This window comes from Condylostylus longicornis, unplaced genomic scaffold, assembly GCF_029603195.1.
Source record: "Condylostylus longicornis isolate FDR11 unplaced genomic scaffold, ASM2960319v2 ptg000081l, whole genome shotgun sequence".
Taxonomy (NCBI): Eukaryota; Metazoa; Arthropoda; class Insecta; order Diptera; family Dolichopodidae; genus Condylostylus; species Condylostylus longicornis.
The window spans coordinates 4,805,457-4,818,431 of record NW_026578049.1 but is presented as its reverse complement, the minus strand read 5'-3'; the positions used below and the strand labels follow the sequence as shown (position 1 = coordinate 4,818,431).

Here is a 12,975-nt window from a genome sequence, read left to right as displayed (position 1 = left end):
TGATTATCGTAAAATAAATGCAAAACTTATTAAAGAAGGATTTCCTGTACCGTTAATTGACGAGATACTAGATAACTTACAAGACGCAAAAATTTTTTCAACCCTAGATTTGAAAAATGGGTATTTTCACGTCCCCATAAAAGAAGATTGTAAAAAATATACCGCCTTTGTAACGCCAAAAGGGCAATTTGAATTTAATGTAGCACCTTTTGGACTAGCAACATCGCCCTCGGTATTTTTACGATACATAAACAATATATTCAGAGAATTAAAAACCGAAAAAGTAATGGATACATATATGGATGATATAATAATTTCAGCGGAATCAGTAGAGGAAAATCTTGAAAAATTAACTAATAAAATAATCACAGGCGTCTTGAGAAGATTGTCAATCGAATCACCAGCAAAATGGTATCAACAAGTCAGTAGAGTTCAAAAAGTCATAAACAGCACATTTCAACGAGCAATTCAAACAACACCTTTCGAAGTTTTGTTTGGGGTTAAAATGAGAAAAAAAGAAGATCTAGAGGTACAAGATATCATTAGCCAAGAAATTCTGAATCAATTTAATGAAGAAAGAGAACAAATTAGATTAAATGTGAAACAACAAATAGCGAAAATTCAAGAAGAGAACAAAAAATCATACAATTTGCGCAGAAAACAAGACAATTTTTACATACCAGGCGATCTGGTGGCAATCAAAAGGACGCAGTTTGCTAACGATAAACTTTCTTCTGTATTTTTAGGGCCATATGAAGTTACATCTGGCAGTAAATTTGGAACATACTCAGTAAAAAAAGTTGGAGAGTGTGAAGACCCAAAAAATACAACAACAACGGCTGAAAATATGAAAAATGGAGCAATCAGATAAACATGGCGTCATACGAGGTCGTATGACTGTACAGGATGGCCGAATGTAGGACTTTGACTATTTGCCGGCAACATATTAATTGCCTGCAGCAATATTGTTTTGAGTTTAATTAAAACTAGTTTTGTTTTTTTTTCTTTTTGCTTTTTCTATTTTTTTTTTTCTAAATTTTTATATGATAAAGTACAGTCGATTGAGTACCTACAACAAGTGAAGTTGAAAAGTGGTAGTTGAAGGTCTTTGTCCTGCTCAGCATTTAAGAAGAATTAAATTAAAATTTAAATATTATAAATCTCAGAAGAATTTATTTATAGAAATTAAAATTTGCAAATTAATTATTTTATTTAACAATCCTACATGTGCATATAATATACATGTTGTCCAACCGGAAATAAAGTAAGAACATTAATTAAAAGGTTATCTAGTTTAGTTAAATAATATTGTTTCAATAGTATTTTCACCTCTTTCGCCAAAAAGAACAAATGAAAGTGATATAATATAGGGATTTTTTGATATCATTATTCAGGAAGTACTTATTATTTGTGTTGTTATAATTTAATTTAGCATTTTTAGTTAAATATTCAATGATTCCGTTTACAAATTATAAATTAAAAGTAAATAAATTGTCAACATTATACAATTCACCAATTTAGTAAAGATGATTAAATAAATTTCTAATGAAACTGGTTTTTATACAAACAGAAAAACCTCATATCTTCAATTTCATGTAACTATACTGTTAAATGAATTTATTTATTAACATTGTCAATAATATTGAGCATCAATATTGTAAAGATCTTAGTCGCATACAACATTCTACAGTTGATTATTCGCAATAAAACAAATATTAATTTTTTTAAATTTGCAATAAATAGTTTTTATTTATTAAAAATTTGCTTGCATTTACATAAAATATTAACAAATTTTTTAAGTTAAGAAATTGAATAAAAAGAAAATTGAAAATAATAATAGTGTAATGAATAACTTTTATGAGGCACAAAGTCCAAAGTGAACTTTTAATATTATAATTAACATAATTCTAAAAGAAGTACTGATTTCTTGAAAAAACTAAGTACACGTGTTATTTAAAAGTAACGTCAAATAACATTATTTATAAATAATAAAAAAAAAATAGTTATTAATATTTGTTAAACATAATAAAATTATTTTAAGTTCCATTTATGTATGTGTAAAAATTTTACAAAGTGTACCGGTTAAAATTTACAAAGTTTATTTAAAATTCAATTGAAATTAAGATGGAAAATATGCCTGGAATTCAATTTAAATTCGTTGTAAATTTTATATTTTACGAGTATGTGCCGAATATGAAAGTACTCAGAGAGATGAAATAGAAATTTGCATTTAGTTTTAGTAACAAAATCAATTACTTCAACTATAGGTTTATTATGTAAATGCTATGGAAATATCAATTCAATTCTTGCAGTACTTTCACATATTTAATAAATTTTAAATTATATAGAACGTTCTACAGTTTTTCGTTAATACAGATTAATCGAAAAAAATCATACTTAAATAATTTTTCAGTGCTCTATTTATTTTCAGAAGTCCCTTCTGTGCTAAGTCCCTTCTGGTTATTTTTCTAACTTGATTATACAGACATTGGGTTAAATTGACTCAAATGTTTTTTTTGGATAAAATGATGAATTTTCGTAAATTATAATAACACTTTGAAATGATATATTAATATTCAGACTCACAAAAATTTTTTCTTGAGTGTTATGTTATTCTTAAATTGCGAAAATTGTTTAAGCAAAAATCTTTTGAAAGTATACAATTTTTTAAAATTTGAACTGTATTAATCACTAAACTAAAAAACAGAAGTAATAATTAAAGAAAATACCGTCGGAATTACTCCTTTTATTGAATAAATTGTTGATTTTTAATTTTATGGTAAAAATCTTGGATATTTTGACTTTACTCATTATAACTATCTTTCCTCAACAACTTATTCCTAAATTTCAATTGATTCAAAAATTTTATTATTTAATTTTTATTTTTTACGGAAAAAGTTGATCAGTTCATGTTAATTAAAAATGAATAAAAGCTAAAAATTTTATACGAATCTATTTTGTTTAAGACCTAGCTGCTCACAAAAATGTGAGTTAAACGTTAAATATTAATTAAACGCTCTATATTCCGGAAGTCGATCAATAATAATGGAACGAATAATATTTGAAAACTTGAAACTATTTTGAATTTAATTTTTATATAATATTTTAGTCTGTCCTTAATTACCCGCTATTTTGCCCTCTCTATGCCCATATATTACGAATAAAATCCTTTATGAAGACAACTTCATAAAAAATTAGTAAACAACTTCATAATGTAATACTCGATATCAAACTAAGAAAAATAAACAATAAATATGAATAACCTGAAATACTTTTATTATAAAGGAAAACCTACGGCTAGGCTAGTCACCTACATAATTAAAATTATCTGACGCAATAAAACTGGAGAATGACTATCTCCGATACCATACACTAGGCCTATGCTCCTCCTTGGAGTGAAGAAAGAAAAACCAAAATGGATTTTTATTATATCTTTAAAGCTTAATTTTCTTATTTATAAATATTTTTAGAATGAACTAATTTTGGTTTAATTATGTTTTCTTAAAGATTTCCCATTATACCACATTTTATTCTATCTAATTATTAAGTCAAATATATGTCTGTGGGATAGTTCGAGAAAAAATTTGTAATCGGTTTTAACATGGGCTGATAATCATTTAATCAAGCAATTGAATATTTGCGTGGACGTGTATAATATTTAAATATGCAACAATAAAAATGAAATACAAACAATATATAAAAGCATTAAAATTTTATTATGAGGCATGTGAAGCACTAAAACGTGAATAATACAATATATGTTCTCAATATACATGGTTTCATTAAGGTGTGTATAGCTACGAATGTCATAGAAGATTCTGTAACTAAAAAATAACTTAAACCAGTTTAATGAAACTTGTGTAAAAACTTTATGCAACGCGTTTCTTAAAGGATTTTATTTGCATCAATTATTATAATTAATTTAATTACATATTAACAATTCCAATTACAAGATCTTTGTTTGAAAAAAATTGTATTAACATAGTTAATTTTCTTTGCAGATAAATGACCCTATAAAAAACATGTCCCTTGATTAGAATTGTCTTTAATTGCAAGTTGGTTTCAAGTAAACCTTAACTTTAAATGCAGTGGAATTACATTAAAATGTTAACAGCTGAATAAAAGATAATTTTTTATTTAATTTATAAATCTATTTATAAACAACAAATACATATATAATATGTACATGCCTTCGTTTACATACACTAAAAACTTATTGAAATTTAAAGTGCTTAAGCTTTTTGCATTAAAACGAAAATGTGCATAAAGTTATAGAAACACGTGTAATAAAATTTTAGATGCTTTCGGAAGAAAAAAAAAATAATAAAAATCTTGATTGAATTAATTATTTTATGAAAAATTTAATGAACTATTTGAATATACCTACTTATCAATTTTATTCTGGATTTGAATTTATGAATAATTTTTTTTTTTTAATCTCCCATTAATATACATTAAAACAACATTGCTTGTGTTACGATATTAGCTTTTTAACACATTGAGTCCCAAAGTTTTAGATTTGTTCACAACGGTTCACTGCGCCTTGAATGGTTGAGAGAAACAGGCCGGGATCGACCATTGGCACTATTGACCAGGCCTACCTCCCTCCAAAACATTTATATCTCATTTAGGCCGAGGACATGGGAACTTGCCACACTCGATCGTCTAGATTTGAGGCTATTGGTAGGGTTACTCGCCAGATACTGTCTCTCAAGGGCCATCGGAAAAGAAAAGGCAAGGCAGAGAGCGAGATCTGCCATCTCTACCTGGAAGAGGACGCTCGAGCACTTATTGTTTGAAAGCGAGGAGGTTTGCAAGGGACTTCAAAGCATCTCAGTAGTAGTCTATTGAAAAATACATTTATACAGTTTCAAAAATTAAATAATAACGGTACTTACCAAAAGTTTACAGTTATCTGCTATAAAATGTCTATCACACACTTGTTAAAATTATTCTAGACTTGGTAACAGTAAGAGTAAACAATAAATTATTTATAAATTTATGTAAATATTAGTATACATACATATTTCGTTACAGCAGCCAAACTACAAATAGTGGGTTCTATATTTGACTTCTTTACTCGCAAGCAGAGTTTAAACACATCCATCTTTCTAAGATACTATGAGGTTAAAATTGAAATGACACTCCATTATATAGGTCAATTTTTTTTGTTTAATCGTCTTGGATAAACAAAGTATGAAGATTATTTTTAAATGTTTTTAGAATAATTTATTCTAAATGTTTATATAATAGTAGTGAATAATTTATTTAGAATAACAACTATGTGGTTAAAATCTTAATAAATAACCCTTAAGCATTACAATAATTACTGTTGCACAGAGAAGTTATAATAAATAATTATTATAAATTATAATTTTAATTACCTACATAGAAATACAAATCAACTCATTTTGAGATTAATTGTAGTTCAAATATTAAGCACGTGTAAAAAAATTAATATAAAATTAATTATTTATAATCTTTCAATATTCTTGCTATATTTTGAAATAATTTAAAGCCAAGGTACATAATAATAAATTTTTTTTATTAGAAATTTGTTGTGTTTTCAACCAAACTCTTAAATCAATTAATTTCGAATTTTATGTTCATAATGTTATATGACTTAGAATTATGATGGATCATTTTATTTACTAGGTATATAAGTATGCTCAATACTTTTTATTCATATAATGTAAGATTGACATAACGTTAGCCTTGAAATTTATAATCATTTATCCAAAAGAAAACTTTCTTACTAATTCAAATCTAGTCTAATTTTAGTTGGTATTTCTATGAAAAGAACAGTTTTTTTTTTATATGGTCATATAATATCAATTTTTATCGATTGCATTGCATACAATAAGGGAAGATATGTGATAGCACCAAATTTCGTATTTCGAGTTTTCGGTGGGAACGAACTTCTACATAGTAGAGAAGCGCACGTAAACCATTTTTTCGAGAGATATTGGTCTATGGTGCACACATGTATCTCAAATTCGGCTTAACCGATTTTGAAGCAATTTTCAAATTAAAAAAAAAGTAAACTTATTTCGGATATGTCACGTATTGACCAACTTTTGGTATATATCAGGAGTCGAGAACTGGAATTTTTTCTGTGTCATTTTACATTTTTTCGTATATATAAAGAAAATTAATAACAAAATGAGAAAGTTTAAGTAAAACACAATTGTATTCCTGGGCAAAACTCTGTGCTATATAGAAGATTTTCTTGTAAGTGTACGTATATCAAGTAAAAATTTTTTACTAAGACGGAATAATCTTAAATTTATAAACATACAATATTTTATTAAGTGTGATACAAATTATTTTGTAGTGTTATTTCAACTCACATTTTGTTCTTTTCGGAAAGGTAAATATTTTGTAAATATCAATTTATGCAATTATGTGTAAATTACCAAGCTCATTTTGACATTCACATGCATAAGCTAAATGCTATTCAGCCATAATATACGAAAACATTTTATTAAAACACAAATACAAAAAAATGAATTTTTTATAAAAGGGTATGCTGTAAAACGAGTACTTACATAACCGGTTTTAATGGCTTTTACTCATTCTTTAATATTTTAATATAATTCTTATATTATTAAAGTACATTTGAACTGCATATCTTACATGCCGTTAATTACTAATTAATAATTAATTATAATTACTTTATGATAAAGTGAAATTATTTAATAAAATTAGATTAGTTATTTAATATTAGCAACAAGCAACTAATAATCATAAAATAAAATTGTTAAATCGAATAATTGTTTTTATATATTATGGAGCGGTACTATTACGGTATAAATGTATACCTATTGCATAGATAAAAAAAATACCTGATTATAATTTAGTTACATATGTATGTATGTATGTACTTTTTTATACGAATGTATGCACGTGTATAATATAGTTAAAGCTTATTTGCACCACCAATTTACCCATAGCCATTAAAGTCATCCGAGACATAAATGTATAGATTTTTTAATATACTAGGAATATAATTTATATTTAATAATTATCTCGAACTGAAGTCGAACTTTATACAGTTAAGATATTTTCAAGATATTTTTTTCTTACAAAATAAAAAATTTTTTAAAGAAAAAAAAAAATAATATCAAAAAAAAAATCAAAAGCTTAAAACAATATTTTTTTTGTTTTTGTTTCTAGCGATAAGCTCAGTTTTATTCGGCAAAATAATTTACAATAGTCGCTATCGAGCAGTTCAACATTGAATACGCATAAACCGGGAGATTGTGAATAAAATAACAGTCTTTGTTTTATGTAGGTAAATAGGTTTACAACATAAAAAACTTACGATTTTTAAAATCTTGCTCATAGTTTATGGTTAACGAAAATTACAAAATATTTTTTTTTTTTTAAATTCAAACACAATTTTATAATTTCAATAAAAAAAAAAAACCAGTTATTTTTCTCTGTTTCTCTTTTTTTCTTGCAGAAATTTTATAAAATTAAAAAAATTTATTTCGAAAGAATATTGCATTTTTGTAAGCATAAAAAACAAAAATTGTTTAATTGACAATTAAAACAAAAGTACATACAAAAACACAAAAAATGGACAGTGATAAACCAGTGCAGCAATGTAATGTGCGCAATGAGACTAAATTTACGTATATAGAGAGAACTTTAAAATTTGTTATTAAAGTTTTATACATTACATTTGTTGAAACTTTTATAAGTTGCATTCAATATATTTTTAGTAAACGTGTTGAACCAAAAAATATTGAAGGTCAAATAGCATTGGTAAGTACGATGAGCTGTTAAAAAACGTAAAGAAGATGAAAAAAAAAAACAAACAAATTAATTATTTTTTTTTCTATTTTGATTAAAGGTTACCGGTGGCGGAAATGGTTTAGGTAAAGAAATCTGTATTGAATTAGCAAAACGAGGTTGTAATGTTGCTATTATTGACATTGATTTGGCTGGTGCAACAAAAACAGCTGAAACCATTAAAAAATCATATGGTATACAATCAAAAGCTTATAAGGTAAAATTTTTTTTTTTATGTTTATTGGGTACTTTTATATACAGTTTGAAGAAAATACGAAGAAAATATCAAATTTATTGTTAAAAATGGAGCAAACGATTATTTATACTTCCTCTCTCTCTTTTGATTCTTTATATACATAATATTTTAATAGTAGATATATAAGATTTTTATGAAACTCAATTTTATCAAATATAATAACAATATTAGCCTAAAACCAAATATTTAAAAAAAAATGTTAATTCTAAAAATTAACAAAAAAAAATTCTACTTTATCGCTTATTAAACAGGAAATCCCAGTATAGAAAATTATTCAAATTATTAATAATTAGAATCAGAAAAGATGAGCAATCATTCTCTCACTGATCATTGGAATTTTTATAGTTTTACAATATTAAAATAGTTGTGAGAGATTTACTGAATTTTTAGTACAAAAATTAAATATAGTGTAAAATATCAATTGTTGTATTATGTACTTTGCTTTTTGTTCATTAGCCGGTCCGTTTATTTTAGTGGTGATCCGAAAACGTCGTCAATTAAACTCATCAATTATTTTTTTATTCTCATTAATATCATAATCGGACTGATCTTTAATTTTCTATTAAAGTAATTTTATTTAATCCCACGTCGATTTTCAATTTTATTAGGTGGGGTAAAAAGATTCCACATAATATGTAAATTCATCTTTATAATAATTAAAACATTAATTTTGAACTAAGCAATTATATACTGTAAACCTGTTATTCTAGTAAAATTACATTAACTCATTATTTTAATGCATTATTTAATGAACTAGTTATTTAAATTAGATATTAACCTTTTAATTACAATTAATTAAAAGTATTTTTTTTCTTAAATAGTACAACATTTAAAATTATTAATGATATTATTAGATTTTTTTAAATATAATGTAAGTTCTAGTTCCCTTTAGCATCTTGCTAAATATTTATTAAAATACTTTCATATTTGAATTTGTTATATTGCTACAAATGCAATTCTCAACGTTTCCAAGTCATAAAATAATGACGTATGGAATTTTGTTAATTACCCCATATGCAGATGTGTTACACATATTATGTAAAATATTATAATTTTGTTAATAAAATTTAAATTTTAGACTTTGAATATAGTATTATCAATAATAATTTTCGTAATAATAAAATAATTTTACAGCTTGTTATCAGTTGAGAACTAACATTGACCTTAGATAATTATTATTTAATTGGTGTCGGACGAAAGTTTTCAACATTACTCTTATTGATTGTGATTTTGTATTAGCAATTACCTAATTAGAAATTAATTAAATTGTCTTCTTATACATTGATTATAATTATTACAATTATTATAATATATAAGAATAACAGATGTGATAGATTGCATTAAATCAATTGTAATTACAGTAATATTTATTAATTACCTTATTTTGTGACTTATAAAGCAGAGTCACTGATATTTGAAATAAATTTTTCAATTTTTTTTTAATCTATAAGTCTAATGTACAATTTTCTTATCAATTTATAATTTCCAAAAAATATTGCTATTAAGCCGACTATTTATAAACATATTGATTACATTCTTTTGATAAGGGAGGGCTTTTATGAATAACATTGTTTGGAGCATACTAAATTTTTTATATTCCGGGATTAAAATAATATTATTAAATATGACGCTTGACTTGTTTATTATAAAATAAATTAATATTGTTATCATTATAATGAATAGTATACAAATACTTTGTCCAAAATACTATTGAATGATTCAGTAATTGTATTATAATCTGCGTTAGATCTTCTCAATTTATGAAAGATTATCAAGAATTTAATGAAAATTATAATCGCATAAAGAGTAACTTTAAATACTGTAATATGCCATTATTACACAAATTAATCTATTGTGACTACATGAATGTTAACGCCACTACAAACCAAATATTAAGAAAATTATGTTAAATTACTTTGAATCTATATGGTCTTTACTAAGTCCGGAAGTTATTTGAAATCAAGATTTTCCGATAATAATTCAATTTACTATAAATTGAAGCATAATACAAACTAATTCAATTGTGAGAATTCGTATATAAATCAAATTCATATTTTTTATAAATTTCTTGCACTGCATAAACTTTTCTAAAATACGAATTTGAACTCTTAAACAATTCTATATTTTATTTTAAACATAATATTATTAATTATTAAATTTTACAGGCTGATGTCGGAAATTATTCTGAAATTGAAAACTTAAAACCAAAAATTGAAAAAGATTTAGGCTTTGTTGATATTCTTATAAATAATGCCGGTTTAACACCAGTTAAAGGTTTGGAACATTATTCACCTGAATATTTAAGGAAAATTGTTGATGTTAATTTATTGTCAAATATTTGGGTAACTATGCAAAAATATAATGTTTATAATAAATTTAATTAAACTTTAAAATCTTTTTCTTTTTAGACTATAAGAATTTTCTTACCAGGCATGAAAGAAAGAAAACGTGGACATATTGTTCAGATTGCTTCAATTGCAGGTAGTTATTACAACAATTTAAGGATTAGCAAATGCTTTAGCATCAAACTAAATAAAATTTTTTATTAAATTTTCTAAAATTCTAATATCGACAATCTATAAAGATTCTAATTTCAATCCTTAATACAATTTGTTTTACATATAAATAATTATATATACATACATACATAGGTCTAGCTGGTGTTCCAATATCAAATGTTTATTCTGCAACAAAATTTGGTGTACGTGGTTTAATGGACTCTGTTGAAACGGATATAGTTATAGAAAATCTTGAAGATTGCATTCATATGACAACTATTTTTCCACATTTTATATTTACTAATGATGAATTATGTGATTTCTTAGAAAAAAGTGGGTAAGTTCAACAGCAAAACAAATTTATATGTCGTGTAGCATTCGTATAACATGTAATTATAATGTGAGAGTGAATTTTTTATTTTTTTTTTCCCCAGTTCGCTAAAACTTATGCCAGCTTTTAAAGCCTCGTATGTTGCCAATGTAATAGTTACAGAATTTTTGAAAAATAAAAGAAAAGTTATAATTCCTTCATTTATGAGATGGCTAGTAGAATCACAAGAGTAAATAAAATTAAATAAATTCAAATTATAATTAAATTTTTTCATATAATTTTTCATAATCATTTTAGATTTATAACAGCTAGAGCACGAAATGCTGTTAAAAAAGTTGTTTTTAATGGTGCTGCACAATATAGACAATATTTGAATGAGCAACAAAAATTAACTAATGGACTCGATTGTAATCAAAATTCTACAATAACTTCATTAAAAAAAACTAAACAATCAATAGCTAATAATAATAATAGTTATAATAATAATAGTAATGATTCAACATGGATGCCAGGAGCACAAAAAGTTAGTAGTGTACAAGAAACTATACAGAAATTTAGTGAAAATGTTATTGAAGAAGTAAAAGAAAGTAATGTAAAAGGTTAGCATTATAATGTTTACATGTCCTTAGTTATTCATAAATACTTGTATACCCTAAATTTATAATTAATTATTGGTGTGATTTTAATAAAAATGAATTATGTTGTGTTTAAGTCTATTTAGATGAGTTTGTATTATCGAGAAAATTAATTGATGGTTGAAGGTATGTCATATTAAAAATTATGAAAAAAAAAAATCTGCTACTTCTGTTACTTATCTTAAATCAAATTGTTATTCAAGGTTTTTCCAAAAATCTTTTAATTTACATTTGAGTTTTTAAAGTTTTTTCGAAGCTGTTCATGTCTACTTTAAATAATTAATGAAATTTAGTTTAAGCTTTAGTTTAAGTTACTCAATTCTAATTAAGTGTGCATACTATATAATATGCTAAAAAAATATTCAAAAATCGCAACTCTCTCACTATGTTTGCGTCCCATTTTCTGAACTCAATTGCCGCAATACACAGAGATTTTACATAAGAAACACTTGAACTCTTCTTTATTGTACATAAAATTCTTAAATAATTTCTTTTTGTATGTATTCCCAATTATAATCAGAAGAAGTTATGCTTTTATATAATAAATATTAAGTTAAAACGGAATTTGATCATGAATCTAATTTTCATTATTCATTTTTAGTTTCTTTAATTTATTTTAATATTTCAATATTATAGATATGTATGTATATACATTTTCTAAGTATACAATATTCATCTTATAAATTTTTAAAGGTTATTTTTCCTCGTAATTATTTGAATTTTATATGCCTTTTAATCAACGGGGAAATAAAAAATTAAGAAGATCGCCTATAAAAGTAATCCATCATATAATTTGCTTTATTTTTACAAGTATAACACACAATATGATATACAAAATTATAAATTTCTTTTTTCGTTACTGTTATCGACCGAATTTAAATTTAATAATGTTTTTGGTTTATTTCGAAAATAAAAATGCAAAAAGGTGACTATCTCAGATTATTATTTGGTCCCCAGAAAGATTTTAGAACAAAATGCTATTGTAATAAGAATACTTGAACTACATGAATATGTGGAGCACGTTGAATATGAAAATTCTAAAAAAAGGACTTATCATATAGTCTCAGATATCCTTCATTCCATATGGTTAAGTGCGATGCCATTGAAAATGGATTGAAAGTTTGCAAAATCAGGGAAAATTATATTGACTAGGTTTTTGTATTTGTAAAGTTTTCAATATAGCAATAATTAGTATTTTCAATTTTATGTTATAAAACGCTCAATTTACAGTTACATCGAAGGAAATTAATGAAAATAATATTATTTCCATGCTAAGAATATTCTTAATGTTGAATAATTTGAATAGAGACGAAAATTTATTTTGCAAAGGTGTTTAACATGCAAACTGTTAAAACAAATGTTAAATTGAGTCACCTATAATTTCTAACTAATATTTATAAAAATACACATAAAATTGAAATACAATAGCCACTTTAATTTCCTATTTTAAGGAGTGAC

General features: G+C 24.7%; 1 protein-coding gene across 2 annotated transcripts; it reads left to right on the top strand.

Moving 5' to 3' along the window:
* The first annotated feature begins 7,165 nt into the window (after window positions 1–7,165).
* On the top strand, window positions 7,166–11,598 carry LOC129613175 (17-beta-hydroxysteroid dehydrogenase 13-like). 2 transcript variants are annotated; one of them, XM_055527135.1, is made up of 8 exons: window positions 7,166–7,290; window positions 7,466–7,770; window positions 7,859–8,014; window positions 10,219–10,395; window positions 10,462–10,534; window positions 10,705–10,888; window positions 10,986–11,111; window positions 11,180–11,598. In XM_055527135.1, the coding sequence occupies exons 2-8, from the start codon at window positions 7,582–7,584 to the stop codon at window positions 11,484–11,486; spliced, it is 1,212 nt and encodes a 403-aa protein (XP_055383110.1). In that variant the 5' UTR covers window positions 7,166–7,290; window positions 7,466–7,581; the 3' UTR covers window positions 11,487–11,598. The 2 variants fall into 2 exon arrangements, with proteins under 2 accessions (XP_055383110.1, XP_055383111.1); XM_055527136.1 differs by having other exon boundaries at window positions 7,177–7,294.
* Window positions 11,599–12,975: the final 1,377 nt, after the last annotated feature.

Coding starts and splice junctions, on each gene's coding strand:
- LOC129613175 (XM_055527135.1), top strand. CDS start 7,582: ATGGACAGTGATAAACCAGTGCAGCAATGTAATGTGCGCAATGAGACT. Junction 7,771..7,858: donor TTGAAGGTCAAATAGCATTG/GTAAGTACGATG, acceptor TTTTGATTAAAG/GTTACCGGTGGCGGAAATGG. Junction 10,535..10,704: donor TCAGATTGCTTCAATTGCAG/GTAGTTATTACA, acceptor ATACATACATAG/GTCTAGCTGGTGTTCCAATA.